This window comes from Salmo salar, chromosome 17, assembly GCF_965601325.2.
Source record: "Salmo salar chromosome 17, fSalSal1, whole genome shotgun sequence".
Classification (NCBI taxonomy): domain Eukaryota; kingdom Metazoa; phylum Chordata; class Actinopteri; order Salmoniformes; family Salmonidae; genus Salmo; species Salmo salar.
Window position 1 is genome coordinate 6,649,111 of NC_138307.1, and position 20,625 is coordinate 6,669,735.

The 20,625-nt window shown below is 43.2% G+C and overlaps 1 protein-coding gene across 1 annotated transcript in view; it reads left to right on the top strand.

Annotated features, from left to right (window-relative positions):
• The window catches only part of LOC106575230 (low-density lipoprotein receptor-related protein 1B), a 162,685-nt gene that overhangs the window by 71,640 nt on the left and 70,420 nt on the right, over window positions 1-20,625 (top strand). Inside the window, exons 42-58 of the mRNA XM_082964378.1 lie at window positions 2,581-2,770; window positions 3,302-3,506; window positions 4,017-4,209; window positions 4,927-5,052; window positions 5,299-5,427; window positions 5,691-5,810; window positions 6,085-6,198; window positions 6,503-6,656; window positions 6,847-6,959; window positions 8,315-8,434; window positions 9,430-9,558; window positions 11,400-11,522; window positions 11,660-11,800; window positions 13,174-13,361; window positions 14,503-14,686; window positions 17,200-17,285; window positions 17,513-17,641. Coding sequence (XP_082820504.1) covers window positions 2,581-2,770; window positions 3,302-3,506; window positions 4,017-4,209; window positions 4,927-5,052; window positions 5,299-5,427; window positions 5,691-5,810; window positions 6,085-6,198; window positions 6,503-6,656; window positions 6,847-6,959; window positions 8,315-8,434; window positions 9,430-9,558; window positions 11,400-11,522; window positions 11,660-11,800; window positions 13,174-13,361; window positions 14,503-14,686; window positions 17,200-17,285; window positions 17,513-17,641 — 2,444 coding nt within the window. The remainder of the gene's footprint in view (window positions 1-2,580; window positions 2,771-3,301; window positions 3,507-4,016; window positions 4,210-4,926; window positions 5,053-5,298; window positions 5,428-5,690; window positions 5,811-6,084; window positions 6,199-6,502; window positions 6,657-6,846; window positions 6,960-8,314; window positions 8,435-9,429; window positions 9,559-11,399; window positions 11,523-11,659; window positions 11,801-13,173; window positions 13,362-14,502; window positions 14,687-17,199; window positions 17,286-17,512; window positions 17,642-20,625) is intronic.

Genomic DNA, 20,625 nt, shown 5'->3' on the forward strand with positions numbered 1-20,625 from the left:
TTAGTAAACCTGCTACAATCATGCAGTAACGTTAGTGTACAGTCAGTAAGCAGTTACACCGGCGTGCCCCGGTGGCAGTAAATTAGTCAAACCAAAAGCTTACCTTGACTTGGCAGAGTTCCAGGGTTGTGTTGGAAAGTCATAGCCAGCTAGCTAACACCACATCCCTCTGTTTGAGCCGGGTGTTTCAGTAGGCTGAACTAGCTAGCTGTATTTGCTAGCTAAAAAAGTGAAAGTGAAAAAAAATACTCTATTTTTTTCTCTCTTGCTTCTCCTTCATTTTTTATTTTATCAAATTCACTGTCTTTCTCTCTCTTTGAGTCATCTACTTACCACATTTTATGCATGGCTAACAGTGCTAGCTAGTTGTAGATTATGCTTTCAGTACTAGATTCATTCGCAGATCCTTTGATTGGGTGGACAACATGTCAGTTCAAGCTGCAAGAGCTCTGATAGTTTGGAGGACGTCCTCCAGAAGATGTCATAATTACTGTGTAAGTCTATGAAATGGGTTGAGAACCACGAGCCTCCTAGATTTTGTATTGAAGTCAATGTACCCAGAGGAGGACAGAAGCTAGCTGTCCTCCGGCTATACCATGGTGCTGCCCTACAGAGTGCTGTTGAGGCTACTGTAGACCTTTTTAAATGTTTATTTTTTTATTTTATGAAATTCACTGAGTAGGGTGGTCCTCCCCTTCTTCCTCTTAGGAGCCTCCACTGATAAACATATAGTGAATATCAATGTCAATAGATGGATATGACATTTCATCTGTATGTCCATCTGATATAGTGTTTTTTTAGGAGGAATCAGCTGAACACACACACACACACACACACACACACACACACACACACACACACACACACACACACACACACACACACAGAGACGCCTCAGAGGTGTTGCAGTATAGTTCCCTAATGCACATAGACAGCAGATCCCTGTCACCCCATAGCCCCTGTAGCTTCTGTGTAGTAGGCTAGGCTCCATGCTGACTTGGCTCAAATATATCTGACTGACCAGGAATGGGGAAGGAAGATCCATCAAAATCACAGAGGGGGTTGGATGTTGGAGAGGAAGGCAATAATGGTTGTCCTTATAGGAGGCTAGCTCATGGAGAAAGCACCAGCACTACTCCCATATAATGATTAACGAATATGATAATTAAGTATCTCTTAAAATAATATTTTTGTCAACCATATAGGCCTCTCCCTTGTCCAAACAAGTGTGTGATATTACCCTATTTGCAGAATTTATTCTGAATACATTTGGGCAGATGAAGAGAATATGATTTTTTTTCGCTTGTTTAAAGATTTCTTAGTGGTGTTGCCTGTTTGTACACTGGCTGTATTCTCAATTATTTGTATTACTTTTCCTTTTTTTACTGGTAGTGAATGTTGATTTTTATGTCCTAGTTTGTGCTATTGTCCTGTCTGAATGTAAAACAGTGAACAGTCTTCTATTGTTCATCTCTTAGCACAGTGGGACATCTTTACACCTGCCTAGGCTCGTTAGGTTCCATTCAAAATAGTTTGGCATTGATTTATCTTTTAGGAAGAAACTACCGTTCGGTACAGCGAAATATGAAATATATTCACAGGGATATCCAGGTGTATCCTGATGAAGGTTATCCACATTCAGACCCAACCAGTTTAAAATCAAAGTATTCACAGAGTGTTGATCGCTACCCAGTACAGCTGACCACTGGATTCTTTCATGCCTAAATGCATTATGTGGAAACCTCCATGACACCACCATATGAGACAACCTTTACAAGGTGTGCCAGATAGAGATATATATATATATATATATAGAGAGAGAGAGAGAGAGAGAGAGAGAGAGAGAGAGATATAGAGATATATAGAGATATATAGAGATGAAGTAGGAAGTTTACATACACTTAAGTTGGAGTCATAAAACTCGTTTTTCAACCACTTATTGTTAACAAATTATAGTTTTGGCAAATCGGTTAGGACATCTACTTTGTGCATGACACAAGTAATTTTTCCAATAATTGTTTACAGACAGATTATTTCACTTATAATTCACTGTATCACAATTCCAGTGGGTCAGAAGTTTGCATACACTAAGTTGACCGTGCCTTTACAGCCTGGTAAATTGGCTTTAGAAGCGTGTAAAGGGTTTAAACACAGTTTCCCATGCTTGTTCAATGAACCATAAACAATTAATGAACATGCATCTGTGGAACGGTCGATAAGAGACTAACAGCTTACAGACGGTAGGCAATTAAGGTCACAGTTATGAAAACTTAGGACACTAAAGAGGCCTTTCTACTCACTCTGAAAAACATCAAAAGAAAGATGCCCAGGGTCCCTGCTCATCTGCGTGAATGTGCCTTAGGCATGCTGCAAGGAGGCATGAGGACTGCAGATGTGGCCAGGGCATCGGCTAACCACGGCATGAGGACTGCAGATGTGGCCAATATACCACGGCTAACCACGGCTTACTCGGTGTTGCGTCGTGCCTAAGAACAGCTCTTAGCCGTGATATATTGGCCATATACCGCACCCCCTCGTGCCGTATTGCTTAATTATATCAGTGTTATTGTTCCTGTGTAGATGTGGGGTCAGTGGAGGGCCTAGCATACCATGGAGCCTGGGACTCGCTTTATTGGACCAGCTCCACCACAGCCACCGTCAGCAGGCACAGCTTGGACCAGAGCCTCCCCGGGGCCTTCACCAGAGAGGCTGTGGTCACACTGGCAGAGGACGACCACCCACATAACCTGGCTCTGGAGGAGTGTCAGAAGTAGGTGTTAAAACTTCCCTGCTCCTATTGTCTTATACACACTTACACACCCTTATTGGCCTTCAGTAGATGCTCACTTGGGTATATGGGTTGTGTTATGTACTCAGTTAGCAAATCTATTGAAAACTTTTCTATCAGGGTTTATAGCTGCTCTGGGGGAGTGTTAGAAGTGTTCTATCATCATTTGTTACTGATCATAATGTCTTTACAGTGGATGGTTCTTTTATGTTTTCTTTGCCTCCCTTTTATACCCTGTTTTCCTTCACAAGAACATGAGGCAGGCTTAAAAATGAGTCAATTATTTTGCTTTAGAATGTGAGGATCGAAACACGTTTATATCTTCAGAAAATCGAGATAGAAAAAGCATGTTTGCGTTTTCCTGGGAACATGTTTTGTTTTTTAATGGGTATAGTCATTCAGCGTAGACGCTGATGGTTGATGGATGTTTACAATATATTGAATGGAGGTGCATCCCATCTGCTTGCTTCCGTGAAAGTCTCAATAATGTTTTTGTTTTCACTGCTGATGCAGCCTGATGTTCTGGACTAACTGGAATGAACTGCACCCCAGCATTATGAGATCCACCCTGTCAGGAAACAATATCCAGAGTGTCGTCACCGCAGACATCCTCACACCTAATGGACTCACCGTCGACCACACCGCCGAGAAGCTCTTCTTCTCCGATGGCAGTCTGGGAAAGATTGAACGATGTGAATATGATGGCTCACACAGATATGTAAGGAGAATTTTTTTTTTATATATATATATATATACTGTATGTTGTTCGGAATAGAATGATTAAGTCATATCTTGTACAATCTTCAAAAAAAAGGTGCTATCTAGAACCTTAAAAGGTTCTTTGGCTGTCCCCGTAGGAAAACCCCATGAAGAACCCTTTATGGTTGCTTGTAGAACCCTTTTGCTTCCAGGTAGAACCCTTTTGGGTTTCATGAAGAACCATTTGTACATAGGGTTCTACCTGGAACCAAAAAGGGTTCTACCTGGAACCAAAAAGGGTTATCCTATGGGGACAGTTGAAGAACCCTTTTGGAAACCTTTTTTCTAAGAGTGCACCATCAGATTTGGAAATTATTCCTGCTGTCTCATTCCTCTTGTCATGCTTGAGTATGTGATGTCCAAGGTTCTGTTGATGTATTTCAACTGAAATTAATACGACTTAACTAATGACTAAAACATGAGCGTAAAACCAATTTAACACCATTTTCTTATTCCGTTCATTCTGTAGGTGATTGCGAAGTCAGGTCCAGGAACCTTCTTTGGCCTGGCTATCTATGGGAACTTCCTGTTCTGGTCTGATTGGGTAGGGAGGGCGGTGGTACGCTCCAATAAGTACACAGGTGGCGACATCAAGGTCCTCAGAGCCGACATCCCCAACCAGCCAATGGGAATTGTTGCAGTTTCCAACAATACCAACAATTGTAAGTGAATTCTATACAGTACATCAAAGCAAAACTCACTTGTCAACATGGAGTCTTCTATACATCGCAGCCTGTGATGGTTTGCATGTGGTTACAACCCTGTGTAGCAGAGTTTGACCATTTGGCATGAACATTATACAAGACTTCCTATAGCCCCACCTGCCCTCCCTGATTAATTACCACTCAATGTAAATCTGTTATTGAATAAACAACTCCAAAAATCCCAACCTCCAGTGCCACAGGCTAACCCATGCTGTCTGGCCTGTGCTTCACCAGAACCCAAGCTTGGCACTGTGCTTCAGCTGAATCTGTACCATCCGAGCAGAGAAATATATCCTCTCTCTCTCTCGCTCTCTCTCTCTCTCTCTCTCTCTGACTGAAATGAGCAGACATGTGGGTACTAAGGGGGCAGCATGATGGCATGGTTTATAGCTTACCTCTCCATACCACTGTCCGAGCCAAACACAGTTCAAAGAGGGGACCCCAACAGAGAATTCTACCTTTCTACCACAACACTGACCTTGAAAAGTTTTCAGTCCTTGATTTCAAATATTTGGAAGCTGAAACTCTTTATGGGAGGCACTGCAAGTAGGAAGTAAAGCATGGCATTTGGATTATAAAAACATTTAACTATATACTGTCCTATTTATTTGGAGGTTGATGTGTGTTTTCTGTAAGATGATGTACTACAGTACCCATAATGCTCTGTTTTTCCAGGTGAACTGTCCCCTTGCACAGTGCTGAACGGTGGATGTCATGACCTTTGTCTTCTGACCCCTCACGGCACAGTCAACTGTAGCTGCAGAGGAGAGAGACTACTGCTGGAAGATAACAGATGTGTATGTAAGTCTAGTACCTTGTCTTTTTCCCTCTCATTGGGAAACAGCATCCGGCTCAAAGGACCATGTGAACGTCTTGCTAATAGTCAAGTAGACAACAGGCATCTGACAGTGTTACTGTCAGATGAAGCAATGTGAGGGGCATTGAAGAATTATGTTTGTTGGAGAATGGAGATATAGCAGAAAGCAGACCCTTCTGTTTGGATGAGGAATCAATCAGAAAAATATTGATTTTCTCTTCTTTTTGCAGCTGAGAACTCCTCCTGTAACATTCACACTGAGTTTGAGTGTGGGAACGGGGAGTGTATCGACTATCAGCTGACATGTGACGGAATAGCACACTGCAAAGACAAGTCGGATGAGAAAATGCAATACTGTGGTAAGTAAACACCAAATATGTGTTGCTGTACTAGTTCACCAGTGCTCAGATGAAAATCCCTACCAAGCCCCGCCGGGTTCTTGTCCAGTAGAATGAGTTCGGACTCGCTCACTTCCTGAACTCCACGAAGGAGAAGAGGAACCGTATTAAAGTGGATGTCATGTAATCCCTTTGGTCGAATCTCTTCCTAAAGTGTCTTTATTTATTTTTTATCTCTTTCGTTTTTCTTCCTCTCCCTCTTTACTCCTCTTCCTCTCTTACAGATAACAGAAACTGCAGACGCGGCTTCAAGAGCTGCTATAACCAGCGCTGTGTGGCCAATAGGCGGGTTTGTGACGGGGTCAACGACTGTGGAGATAATTCCGACGAGGTTTATTGTAACAGTGAGTAATACGAATCTGATGAATTGACATGCCCAGTCTGACAGACATCATCTGTACTACATTACTACTGTATAAACAAATAAATAGCTTTAGGGTGAACTCCTGTCTCTCCTGTTAGATTTCATAGATGAACATTTCTCCATAATATTATCTATTCTTTCTATTATCTCCTAGTCCACCTGACGATGAACCAAAGAGATGGATTTCAAATAAAACATATTTCTACCCCTCGTTTCTTCATCTTTTTCTTTTCGGACCTGTATTTTCTCTCCAGATTCCACATGCTCTCCCTCAGACTGGCGGTGTCTGAACGGGGTTTGTATTCCGGCCTCGGCCCGCTGCAATCAGATCATCGACTGTCCCGACGCCTCAGATGAGAAGAACTGCAGTAAGATAAGCCTTTGTTAAAGCGCCATAACGTATCTGTGTTAAGGCGCTACACTGTATCTTTCTAAGGTGCTACAACATTACCTTTCCCAAGTAGCTGGTCTGTAGGCTAGGCCTGGTCGTGTGTGTTATTAATGTTAGATAAAAGAGAAGAAGGAATTTCTCCCTGGAATTTTAAGTTATTTTTAGTTTTGTTATTAATATCAGGGCACTACACTATTATAGATAAGACAGTGTATAGCCGGGGAATATCAATCGCTAACCTTAGCCTTTGGATATGCCGGTCGAATGACCACTTCCTTTAGGCAACACAGGCTGCTTGGATTACTACATGCTGGGGGTGAAGGAGACGGTGTTCGTCAGCTGCAACTCTACCTCCCTCTGTGTCCACCCCTCCTGGATATGTGATGGAGCCAACGACTGTGGGGATTATGCAGATGAAACCAACTGCCGGAGTAGGTTTTTTCCCTTCCCTTTTTTTCTCTTCTGTGATGCTAGTTCTGTCGGCTACTGTTGATGTGGCCGTGTACCAGACAGACACCGGCCCTGGTGGAATGCATTTGAAGAGATTTTGAACATAGCCCGGCCTCGCAGTTTATTGTTCTGAATGGATCTTGGCTTCTGGTTTCTCCCCAGCTCCTTCCCTCAGAAAGAGATGTGAGGACGGCCATTTTGCTTGCCCCAGTGGAAACTGCATCCACACTGTCTGGCTGTGTGACGGAGTGAAAGACTGTGAAGACGGCGCAGATGAATTCCAGTGTGGTGTGATAGACATATTTATATCATATTTATTTACATGACATTTATTTTAGCAAGCACATTGCACTGATTTGTATCCACTGACACTGACGAGAGAGAGAGAGAGAGTCTAAATTATTCAAATGACTCAAGGGAACGATTGGATCGTTATGTTGTAGGGTACGTACCTGCATGAAATGTTGACAAAGTACGAGGTGGCGAAATATAATGGAGAATTTCTAGGTTGAACAATTTCCCCTTTTTTCCTGTATCCACTGATGTGTCTGGTCAATACATTTGGTCAATACGGACAGATAAGAAGACAAGATAACCCAGTGTTGGTGGTTCGTTCATGTGGGTCATTAAAGGAAACAGTGAAGGGGTGTCTCCTGCTGAGCCTGAGCCCAATGTTTCCATCCCTGATTTGACCCCTATGTGGAAATCTCCCACAATCACTGTTCAAAGCCCCTCCTGAGGAATACTGACGGGAGGAGATGTTTCACTCCTGCTGTTGGTTCTTCAGGGCAGAGCGGTAGACTATGCTGTTGTAACACAAACAGAATAGCAATGGCAAATATCCTATTTATATTTGTTGTGGATTTGCTCGTCGTCGGTGTATTTGAACGAGTCCCAGCCAGTAGCGGTCGGATGCACACACAGCGTTGTTGGTGCTGTTTGTGTGGCTAGTTCACGCTGACCTTGTCCATACAGCCACATAGTATTTGTTAATGGTTGCTCTCTGAATGCCCAAGGAGCAAAGGAAGCAGCTCCGCAGTGTCATCATTAAATTGATGTGGAATGCAAACAGATAAACAGACAATTCTTTCTTTCTTTATGTCTCTCCCTCTCTCATCTCTCCCTCTTTCATCTCCCTCCTCTCTCTCTCTCTCCCTCTTTCTCGCTCTCTCTCTCTCTCTCTCTGCTTGCTAAGGATGAATTCTTTTTACGTCACTTGGCACTCCTTTGTATATGGTTTGACTGTAAGACGAGCATTACTTTGAAAGTGCTTACGACTGAGAGAATGGTTTTGCCGTGTTGGTGTATCTAATTTCACAGATGACATTGATGAAGTGATATAATTTTCCACCTGCATTAGAATAATTTGCTTCAAAATTGGTTACCTTCACCTCCATACGTGATATTATTTTCTTCACCTTTTCTGTACAAAGACCTACCTTCTTTCTTGTATGTGACTTGACTGCAATTTCGTATTACTCTATAACAGTTGAAACCTGGGCCCATTTGGACTTTGCACACATACACTACCGTAATAAATCATGAATTTATCACTGCTCTCTGCATGGTTAATTGTGAAGATGTTTACATACTTCTTCTCCCAATGAAATACCATATAATATGTTATATTTCATTCTGTCTAGACTTGTCCTGCCTGTGGAACCAGTTTGCCTGCTCTAAGAACAAGTGCATAGCCAAGCAGTGGCTTTGTGACGGAGAGGACGACTGTGGGGATGGATTAGACGAGAGTGCAGAGATCTGTGGTATAAAAACACGCCTGAATTTATTTACATTATGTTGACTCAAATGTGTGTAGAAAATGTGGAGAACAGCCATAAATCAACATCAAAGGGACAGGGAAAGGGGCCTCCTGAGTGGCGCAGCGGTCTAAGGCACTGCATCGCACTGTTTGAGACGTCACTATAGATCTGGGTTCGATCCCGGGCTGTGTTGCTGTCGGCTGCGCCCGGTAGACCCATGAGGCGGCGCACAATTGACCCAGCATCGTCTGGGTTAGGGGAGGTTAGGGTTTGGCCGGCTGGGATGTCCTTGTCCCATCATGCACTAGCGACTCCTTGTGGCAGCCTGGCGCATGCACGCTGACTTCGGTTGCCAGCTGTACGGTGTTTCCTCCGACACAATGTTGCAGCTGGCTTCTGGGTTAAGTGGGCAGTGTGTCAAGAAGCAGTTCAGCTTGGCGAGGTCATGTTTCGGAGGACACATGGCTCTCGACCTTCATCTCTCCAGAGTCCGTACGGGAGTTGCAGCGATGGGACAAGACTGTAACTACCAATTGGATATTGCAAAAAAGGGGTAAAAAGTACAAAAAAAGGGACAGGGAAGATTAATTTAATATATTTGACATTTTATGAGATAAATCCTTGTTGGATATCACGAAATTGGGGAGAAAAAGGCGTAAAAAGTACAACAACAAAAAAAGAGACAGGGAAAGATGAATTTAAGATATTTGACATATATGGATTTCATGGTTTTCAGTAATATTTGCACAGACCCTTCAGAAAGTCTTGTAAATATATATATTTCTATTACTGTAATTGTGCAGATTCTGTAGCCTGAGTGCCAGTCTGTTTCTGCTGTCTTGCCAAATCCTTGTCACTCATTATCATACCAAACATGTTTGGCATGACAATTCCTTAAGGAGTTGGTAAGAGAGCTAAAACAGACTGCAACTCAAGCTAAAGATTCTTCAGTTCGGTAAAATAATATTTTGACCACGACTCCTATTGTACATATCCAGGTACGGCTACCTGTGGCCCAGGGTTGTTTAGTTGCCCAGAGTCGTACGCCTGCGTCCCCAAACACTGGCTTTGTGATGGGGAGAGGGACTGTCCAGATGGGAGTGATGAGCTCTCTGCTGCTGGCTGTGGTAATATATTGTTCTGAAGTTCTCCAACAAAAATCACAGTCATAGTGTAGTCACTCCCTTTTCTAAAGCACATAGTATAATGATAATAATAATGATATGTGTCTAACAGTGTAGTCCAAGTCTCTTTTGTAAAGCACAAATGTCTCAATACATGTTTGTCATAGTGTACTGTCCTCTGAAGGCCTCTGGACAGAAAGTACACAGTCATAGTGTAGTCACTCGGTCCCTTTTTTAAAGCACAAATATCTCAATATGTCTGACAGTGTACCCCGAGCCCCTTTTTCTGAAGCTCAAATGTCTCGACACATATTTGTCATAGTGTACTGTCCTCTGAAGGCCTCCGAACCCGAAAGCACACAGTCAAATTTTAGTCACTCAGAATCTCCTTTGTAAAGCACAAATGTCTCAATATGTGTCTGTCATAGGGTATTGTCCTCTGAAGGCCTCCAGACAGAAACCAAACAGAAAACAATCATAGCATAGTCAGACTCAGTCCCATTTATAAAGCAAAAAAATGTCTCATTGCGTTTGTCATTGTGTATTCAGAATCCTCATTGTAAAGCAGAAATTACTCAATACGTTTCTGTTATAAGAAAAAAATATAAAAATAATCGGCCCTCCATCTCCTGCAGTACTGTAAAACCATATTTCCCCCTGACACATACACTACATGGCCAAAAGTATGTGGACACCTGCTCGTTGAACATCTCATTCCAGAATTATGGGCATTAATATGGAGTTGGTCCCCCATTTGCTGCTCTAACAGCCTCCACTCTTCTGGGAAGGCTTTCCACTAGATGTTGGAACATTGTTGAAGGGACTTGCTTCCATTCAGCCACAAGAGCATTAGTGAGGTCGGGCACTGATGTTGGGTGATTAGGCCTGGCTCGCAGTCGGCGTTCCAATTCATCCCAAAGGTGTTCGATGGGGTTGAGGTCAGGTTCTCTGTGCAGTCCAGTCAATTTCTTCCACATCGATCTCAACAAACCATTTCTGTATGGATCTCGCTTTGTGCACGGGGGCATTGTCATGCTGAAACAGGGAAGGGCCTTCCCCAAATCATTCTCCTGGCATCTGCCAAATCCAGATTCGTCCATCGGACTGCCAGATGGTGATTCATCACTCCAGAGAACGCGTTTCCACTGCTCCAGAGTCCAATGGCGGTGAGCTTTACACCACTCCAGCCGTCGCTTGGCATTGGGCATGATGATCTTAGGCTTATGTGCGGCTGCTCGACCATGAAAACTCATTTCATGAAGCTCCCGACGAACAGTTATTGTGCTGACGTTGCTTCCAGAGGCAGTTTGGAACTCGGTAGTAAGTGTTGAAACCGAGGACAGACATTTTTTACGCGCTATGAGCTTCAGCACTCGGCGGTCCTGTTCTGTGAGTTTGTGTGGGCTACCGTTTCGCGGCTGAGCCGTTGTTGCTCCTAGACGTTTCCACTTCACAATGACAGCACTTACAGTTGACCGGGGCAGCTCTAGCAGGGCAGACGTTTGACGAACTGACTTGTTGGAAAGGTGGCATCCTATGACGGTGCCACATTGAAAGTCACTGAGCTCTTCTGTAAGGCCATTCCGCTGTGAATGTTTGTCTATGGAGATTGCATGGCTGTGTGCTCGATTTTATACGCCTGTCAGCAACAGGTGTGGATGAAATAGCCAAATCCACTAATTTGAAGGGGTGTCCACCTACTTTTGTATATATAGTGCACCTTGTTAATAATGTCCACATTCCTATAGAAGTTCAGATCCTTTTTGAGAGGGGTGTATGGTGTGAAAAAATCTTACGTATTTCATTAACAAATTGGCCCTCCCTCCACATATTTCTTATCACAGCCCCAAACAACACGTGCATGGAGGGCATGTTCCAGTGTCGTAATCAGGTCTGCATCCCACAGCGGTTCGCTTGTGACCATGATGATGACTGTGGAGACGGCTCCGATGAGACCCCGGAGTGTAGTAAGAACTTCTCTCTCTCTCTCTCTCTCTCTCTCTCTCTCTCTCTCTCTCTCTCTCTCTCTCTCTCTCTCTCTCTTGTATTTCCTCTTGTTGTGTTCTGACTGCACATCCCGCCTCTTGCCTCCTGTGTCCTACAGAGTACGGGTCCTGCAGTCTGGGGGAGTTCCGCTGCACAGATGGCCGCTGTTTACCCAGAGTCCAGTGGGAGTGTGACGGCCATCCCGACTGTCTCGACCAATCAGACGAGCTGCCACACAACCCCAAGTGTTCTGCTGCAGGCAAGCCTTTCATCTGATACAACACAACTGTGTGTGGGTGTGTGGGTGGGTGTGTGTGTGTGTGTGTCTGTGTGGGTGGGTGGGTGTGTGAGAGAGAACAGAAGAGGCACAGACCACCCCAGTCTCACCATGTCCCGGCTGGTTTGAGCCTATTACCAACACGTTATGCTCATAGACCTGCTGGGAACAGGGCTGATACAAATTGAGTTGATAGCAGGGCCGTGCTCAGACATTACATGGGGCAGGTGCTCAAAATGAATGGTTCTCAGTTTACTGATTGTGATTTATCTTCAATGGTCTTTATAATATAATATCTATGATCTTCTGACTCATGATATATGGGCTGGCTGGCTAGTAGCTTGTGTGGATATTTTTAGTATATGGTGGTTAGGCAGGTCACCTGTGATACAAGTCATTATTCGACGTCCATCCATGCCTGAGGACGTCGGGAGATGCCGTGGAAACCAGCCACCAGGGGCAACAGCGAGCGCTGTTACCTTCAAGTAGGCATTGTGGACGTGGATGGCAGATGGGCCGAAGCATCCGCCTATGGTTCCAAAGTGCCCAAAGGATACATGTGTAAATCCACCGATAGGTTATTTTTAATATTTTGGTTTTACGCCTATCCCAAACCTTAACACTTACCTTAACCATTCGGAGTTAATTCCTAACCTTAAGAATTCGGAGTTGATGCCTAAACTTAACCTTGGAACAATACAGAGAAGTAATCTTCGGAACAACTTCGAAATTTGACATTTGAGAAACATGGATGAACGTCTTGACTTCCTCTGTTGCCATGACACTCATTTGCAACTCCCGACTGAAGAAGGGATGGAGTTGGGTCGGAGAGTCGTAGATGCAGCCGCTCCTTTCTGTCTTTCTGCCTCTCTCTGCTGCACGTGGGCTATCAGCCAACCAGGCCGAATAGTGATGATCATGTAAATCGAGTGTTATCAAGTGTTATGCTGCTGTATCAGTACTGTTGATATTTAAACTTGACGACATCACAACGAATTTCGGACAGTGGGTTCAGAACAACAACGTCAAAAACTGTGTACAGAAATATATACAAATACCACCACCCAAAAGGGCAGTTGGCGAGTAGGAGGGCAAAGGGGGAGGTGCTCTGGCACAGGTACACCCCTATCTGTACACGTTCCTGGTTGATAGAAATATGTTTAATTGACTGTTTAATTATGTTGGCCGGTTCCCCAGACCCAGATTAAGCCTAGTACTTGACAACAACAAACATTTTTTTTTATTTCATTTTTTTATCTAGGACTAGGCTTAATCTGGTTCCGGGAATTCAGAAGTCTTGCATCCCTGGCTTTCACAGAAAGTTAGAATCTAACACGTACCACTTTGTTCTGTAGAAAGCTTGTGCAACGGCTCTTTCTTCATGTGTGTCAACGGCCGCTGTGTCTCGCTGGCCAGCCTGTGTAACAGGAGGGACGACTGTGGGGACGCGTCGGACGAGAGGAACTGTCACGTCAATGAGTGTCTGAACCGTCGAGTCAGTGGATGCACACAGGACTGTGAAAACCTGCCTGTAGGCTACAAGGTAGGAAGGTACCCCTGCTCGCTTTCTCAGAATTGCACACGCACGCACGCACGCACACAGAATCACAAGTCATGAACTGTACAAGGTTATTTCTCAGAGTCTCACACACACACACACACACACACACACGGTATAGCTCGAAGTATGGTAAACCACTAAGCTCTTACAACATAAAACTAAGGCTTAGCGAAAACTGTTTATTTATGTTTTGCAAATTTCTCTATAATGATAGGCTTTAACACCGGTGTTATTACATTCCATATATTATCATGTTTAACAATAAAACAAACAGAGCCCAAATTAACATACTATGTGGACTTGATATTTGTCAGAATGGAACAGGTTCTGTTTTCCAGAACATTTTGCTCATGGCTTACCATATGTGTTTGTTTGTGCTATTCGTACTAAATAACCATGACCCTGGTACATACAGTACAGTTGTCACGGTTGTCGTAGAATGAAGGAGCGGACCAAAGCGCAGCGTGTGTATCGTTCCACATTTTCTTTATTAAACTGTGAAACTATGCAATACATACAAATAAACTGAATGAACAAAAACAACAAACCGTGACGAAGAGTTACAACATACACTTACTCAAAATCAATCTCCCACAAACCCAGGTGGGAAAAACAACTACTTAAGTATGATCTCCAATTAGAGACAACGATGACCAGTTGCCTCTAATTGAAAATCACCCCCCCAAAAAAACATAGAAATACAAAAACTAGAACATAACAACATAGAAAATCTAAACTAGAAAAAAAAACTGTCACGCCCTGACCTACTCTACCATAGAAACATAACAGCTTTCTATGGTCAGGACGTGACAACAGTATATATGTTGGGATCTGCCTGGTTGCTGTAAGCCATAGGTTGTCAGAGAAAAATGGATTTAAATCCATACTCTGTAAGATGTTCATACCATCAAAGAGTGGCTCGCCAACAAAACAAACCATGGATTTTGCACTCAGAATCTATTAAATCCCGTTGTGTCATAATATCCCTGTATAGTCAGTAGTCATACCCAATGGCGACAGTACCCCGTGACTTTTCTATTGATTAATTCAGTGCCTCAGTGCCAACACATGGATTCTGCTAGAAAAATAATGGCTCTCAATTTCTCCCTCACGTCCGATCCAGTGCAAGTGTTGGCCGGGATTTCGCTTGAAGAACGATGGCCAAACGTGTGTTGACATTGACGAGTGTTCATCCGACCTCCCCTGTAGCCAGCTCTGCGTCAACACATATGGATCTTACAAGTGTCTGTGTGCAGACGGCTACGAGGCACCAGCTAAGAACTCACACAGCTGCAGGTCTCTCTCAGGTATACCTCTTTTCTCTACCTCCATCATTTTCTCTTCTGTTCTTTTTTTGTTTTCTCTCTCTCTCTCTCTTCTCTTACCCATCTGTCCTTGTATCTGTGCCTCTGCTGCTTGAGGTACCCCTTTCTCCATCTTATCCTCTTTCGTCCTTTCCTTTCCTTCTCTCCATCTCCTCTCTCTTCCTTCTTACCCATCTGCCCATGTATCTGGTCCTCTGTCACCCACCTTCCTGCTTGATTTGTTTTAAATCAGGGACTTCGGGAAATCACAGGGGAATTATTTTGCCGTCAGAACGAGGATCCTGATTAGTTAAAAGAGACCACTAGAATATGTATGAAGGTAAAACTACTTGTTCTATCTCTATGGGAAGGTACCTGTAGTGAGCCCAGTCAAAGAATAGCATGTGATGGTGATATATACTAGGGCTTGGATCTAGGGAGGAAATCAATGATTGTATAAGACAGACACCTCCAGAGCCTCTGACTGTAACGTTACTGCACCTGCAGTAGGATAATGAGACCATGCATTAAAAGTAATGACTTTATGAGTAATGATGAGCTACTGTGCCTTGCAAAAGTATTCACCCCCTTGGCATTTTTCCTATTTTGTTGCATTACAAACTGTAATTTAAATAGATTTTTATTTGGATGTCATGTAATGGACATACACAAAATAGTCCAAATTGGTGAAGTGAAATGAAAAAAATTACTTGTTTAAAAAAATGTGAAAAGATTCTAAACGGATAAGTGGTGCGTGCATATGTATTCACTCCCTTTGCTATGAAGCCCCTAAATAAGATCTGGTGCAACCAATTACCTTCAGAAGTCACATAATTAGTTAAATAAACTCCACCTGTGTGCAATCTAAGTGTCACATGATCTGTCACATGATCTCAGTACATATACACCTGTTCTGAACGGCCTCAGAGGCTGCAACACCACTAAGCAAGTGACACTATGAAGACCAAGGGGCTCTCCAAACAGGTCAGGGACAAAGTTGTGGAGAAATACTAATCAGGGTTGGGTTATAAAAAATATCAGAAACTTTGAACATCCCACGGAGCACAATTAAATCCATTATTAAAAAATGTAAAGAATATGGCACCACAACAAACCTGCCAAGAGAGGGCCGCCCACCAAAACTCACAGACCAGGAAAGGAGGGCATTAATCAGAGAGGCAACAAAGAGACCAAAGATAACCCTGAAGGAGCTGCAAAGCTCCACAGCAGAGATTGGAGTATCTGTCCATAGGACCACTTTAAGCCGTACACTCCACAGAACTGGGCTTTACGGAAGAGTGGCAGAATAAGCAAACATGTTTGGTGTTCGCCAAAAGGAATGTGGAATTCTCCCCAAACATATGAAAGAAGGTACTCTAGTCAGTTGAGACTAAAATGTATCTTTTTGGCCATAAAGGAAAACACGATGTCTGGCGCAAACCCAACACCTTTCATCAACCCGAGAACCCATTTTACATTTTAGTCATTTAGCAGACGCTCTTATCCAGAGCGACTTACAGTAGTGAATGCATACATTTCATACTTTTTTTCTTCTTTTTTTCTCCATACTGGTCCCCCATGGGAATCAAACCCACAACCCTGGCGTTGCAAACACCATGCTCTACCAACTGAGCCACACGGGACCAACACCATCCCCACAGTGAAGCATGGTGGTGGCAGCATCATGCTGTGGGGATGTTTTTCATCGGCAGGGACTGGGAAACTGGTCAGAATTGAAGGAATGATGGATGGCGCTAAATGCAGGGAAATTCTTGAGGGAAACCTGTTTCAGTCTTCCAGAGATTTGAGACTGGGACGGAGGTTCACCTTCCAGCAGGACAATGACCCTAAGCATACTGCTAAAGCAACACTTGAGTGGTTTAAGGAGAAACATTTAAATGTCTTGGAATGGCCTAGTCAAAGCCCAGACCTCAATCCAATTGAGAATCTGTGGTATGACTTAAAGATTGCTGTACATCAGCAGAACCCATCCAACTTGAAGGAGCTGTAGCAGTTTTGCCTCGAAGAATGGGCAGAAATCCCAGTGGGTAGATGTGCCAAGCTTATAGAGACTTACCCCAAGAGACTTGGAGCTGTAATTGCTGCAAAAGGTGGCTCTACAAAGTATTGACTTTGGGGGAGTGAATAGTTATGCATGTTCTGTTTTTTTGTCTTATTTGTTTGTTTCACACACAAAAAAAAAATGGTATCTTCAAAGTAGAAGGCATGTTGTTTAAATCAAATGATACAACCCCCCCTCCCCCCCCCCCCCCCCCCAAAAAAAGATCTATTTTAATTCCAGGCTGTAAGGCAATGAAATAGGGAAAATGCCAAGTGGAGTGAATATTTCTGCATGCCACTATCTCTGAGAGCATGCTGCTACAGTCAACCCTGCATAGTCATATGTGACTCTTCAGGACCATCACTCTGAGATTATTTCTTCGGATTATATTGTTAGTCGTTGTCGTCGTGTATTATAATTGCTGTATTTTTTTTTCTTCTTGTATTTTCTTCAGCTGAAGAGCCCTTCCTGATTCTGGCCGACCATCATGACATCAGGAAAATAAGCACTGATGGATCCAATTATACTCCTCTAAAACAGGTAAGACACACAAAGAGAAGTGTAACTTTTTTTGAACCAGCTCAATATTTAAGGATGGAGGAGGTTTCTTATGCACAGAATCATTTTATTGATCATCTCACTTGAGTACATTGAGCATATCCTTGTATGTCCTGTATGTCTCTCCACAACCAATCATGCAAAGCAATTGCTCAGGTATTTTTTTTGTAACAACAATACAACATGTACCTGATGACTGTGTCCCGCAGGGCCTCAGTAACATTATAGCAGTGGACTTTGACTACAGAAAGGAGATGATTTATTGGATCGACTCGAGCTCTCCTGCCCTAACCCAACGGAGGATAAACAGAATGCGACTGAATGGGAGCGACCTGAAGGTACAGTAGAGTACCGGCTTATACATCAGGTTTGGGGTAAATTGAAGTTATTCAATTCAGGAAGTTAACAGATTCCAATTCAATAATTGAAAAAAAAGGGCATCTATTTTCAATGACTTCTCAAAAAAAAAAACGAAAGAGGAGTTTAACGTCTGCTTCCAACTCACACTCTCAAACACGTAAATCCCCTGAACGCAGCTCACTTTCCAGCCCACTTTTCAGCGCACACTCTCGAACACGTAGATCCCCTGAGCACAGCTCCCTCTCCAGATCCCAATCACCTGAATTCTAATCACCTGTTCACACATCTGCATGTCATTATCACACACTATTTAGTTCAGTTCTTTGCACCCCATCATTGTGAGGTGTTGTTTGTTTTGTGACACACTTCTATTCGGAGCCCTGTTTTTCCCGTAATATAATCCTCCGTGTATGATAGTTTGTGCCTGCCTCACTAACGACACTTTTTGCCTATTCCCTGCCTGTACTTTAGCCTATCGGATGTCCTGTAATCAACCTATCGCCTGATCTCCCGGACTATGTTACTAGCCTTTTCCCTGCCTGTTCTGTTGCCTTTTTGGAGCCCCTGTGTATGACCTTCTGCCTGCCCCCAGACCCAGCTACCTGCCTCCTCCTGTGGTCCTTTACAATAAACACCTGCTGCGCCCTGCGCTTGAAACCAGCTGTCTCCCATCGTGATCATTACAAGGAGAAGCTATTTATTTCAAAAGTTGACGCATTTGTAATTTATTCAAATCACTTCCTGAATTGAGTGTCTTCAATTCAAATTGACCCCAACCGTGTTCTACATTAGTCTGAGGAAGGTGTGTGGTGAGATAGTGTTCCAGTGGTTAATGTATGAGCCTGAGGGAAGGATGCCCTTTATCCATTTTGTCTCTCGCTCTCATTTTTTTCCTCCCCCCCACCAGGCAAGATTACACCGCTAGAGATGAGATGTTGAGAAGGTCCTATAGGTGCTTTATAAATCTAGAATTAAACACCCTGACTGTGCAGCGGTTTAAATGTGACTAAAGGTGACAGTCTTCCCTGGCTGAAGGTTGAGCCGAGGCACATAAAACATTTATTCTATAGGAGGGATTATGGCCATGTAGCGCCTAATGCACAATGAGATTTTAGTGCATTCCATTGTCATAAAATGTACAGTATAGAGTGTGGATAATTCCTTAGACGCACAGCTTCTTTGTTTTCATTACACCTCGGAAATACTTTATTGTTTTGGACCTAAACCCCCTGTTAATAATTCACAGCGTTATGTAGTTGATGGTGTACATGAGTATTAGTTTAAGGTGTTTGACGCAGAACAATGGCTGTTGGTTTAGGTTTTGTTTTTGTCATATTTATGACAATATCATCATACTGTTATGACGGACAGTTCAAATAGTGTTACTGAACCCTGTTACGATCATGTAATGCACCATGGATACAGTACAGTATTGAATGTGCTTCCTTTTCTTTGGGGGGGGGGGGGGGGGGGCAATTTTGCACTCGTAAATCAGTGACATTGGCACACAGAGGGAGATCTCTGACTCTGTATCTCAATGTCAATGATAGTATCAGTGTGCGTGTATTTGCATCCTTGAACATGGCTGGTCTCCTATCATGGCTCCCCATTTAGCTTTCCGAAGGACAGGGTCAGAGTCTGGGTGAAGTTAGAGTGACAAGAGAACCTGAGTTCCTAATGGGGCTCCCCTTGGCTCGTTATCATTAATACAGGGATAATGACTCATTATAGCTTTACTGTACCCAGGATGCCTCCCGTCTGATTCGTACTTTAGCTCACTGCTGCCGAGATCCTTCAGAGTAGAGACCGTTTCTGTAGTTATTAGACCAATGTAATCACTATAATGAAAGCGATATTAGAACTGTTTGCAGTGCAGATCCATAGAAGGCTGTTATGAGTCGTAAGGGCTTTTCACACTGTATCTTCTTCATTTGGGACAAAATCACTCCAGGGCTAGCTTACCTTCCATTCACACAATCAATTGTTAATCACGGGGTAACTGAACCCAACTGTCTGGGTTAGAATGTGAGGGCTCCACGAAACAGGTTACAGTGATTTTCTGATTCATCTTGAGTTGCTTTATCGGCCCAGTGCAGTCGGAAACATGATTTTCCTGTGTTTTATATATACTTCCACACTATGAGGTTGGAATAATACTGTGAAATTGTGAAAATGATGGATGTCCTTTTAGGGCAAGAGCTGTTCAAATCAAATTTTATTGGTCACATACACATGGTTAGCAGATGTTAATGCGAGTGTAGCGATATGCTTGTGCTTCTAGTTCCGACCATGCAGTAATATCTAACAAGTAATCTAACCTAACAATTTCACAACAACTACCTTATATACACAAGTGTAAAGGAATGAATAAGAATATGTACATAAAATATATGAATGAGCCATGGCCAAACGGCATAGGCAAGATGCAGTAGATGGTATAGAGTACAGTATATACATATGAGATGAGTAATCAATCAATCAAATCAAATCCCCCCCAAAAAATTTCATCAAATATTTTTTTTTTTTTTTTTTATATAGCCCTTCGTACATCAGCTGATATTCTCAAAGTGCTGTACAGAAACCCAGCCTAAAACCCCAAACAGCAAGCAAAGCATGTGAAAGAAGCACGGTGGCTAGGAAAAACTCCCTAGGAAAAACTCCCTAGAAAGGCCAAAAACCTAGGAAGAAACCTAGAGAGGAACCAGGCTATGAGGGGTGGCCAGTCCTCTTCTGGCTGTGCAGGGTGGATATTATAACAGAACATGGTCAAGATGTTAAAATGTTCATAAATGACCAGCATGGTCAAATAATAATAATCATAGTAGTTGTCGAGGGTGCAACAAGCACGTCCGGTGAACAGATCAGGGTTCCATAGCCGCAGGCAGAACAGTTGAAACTGGAGCAGCAGCACGGCCAGGTGGACTGGGGACAGCAAAGAGTCATCATACCAGGTAGTCCTGAG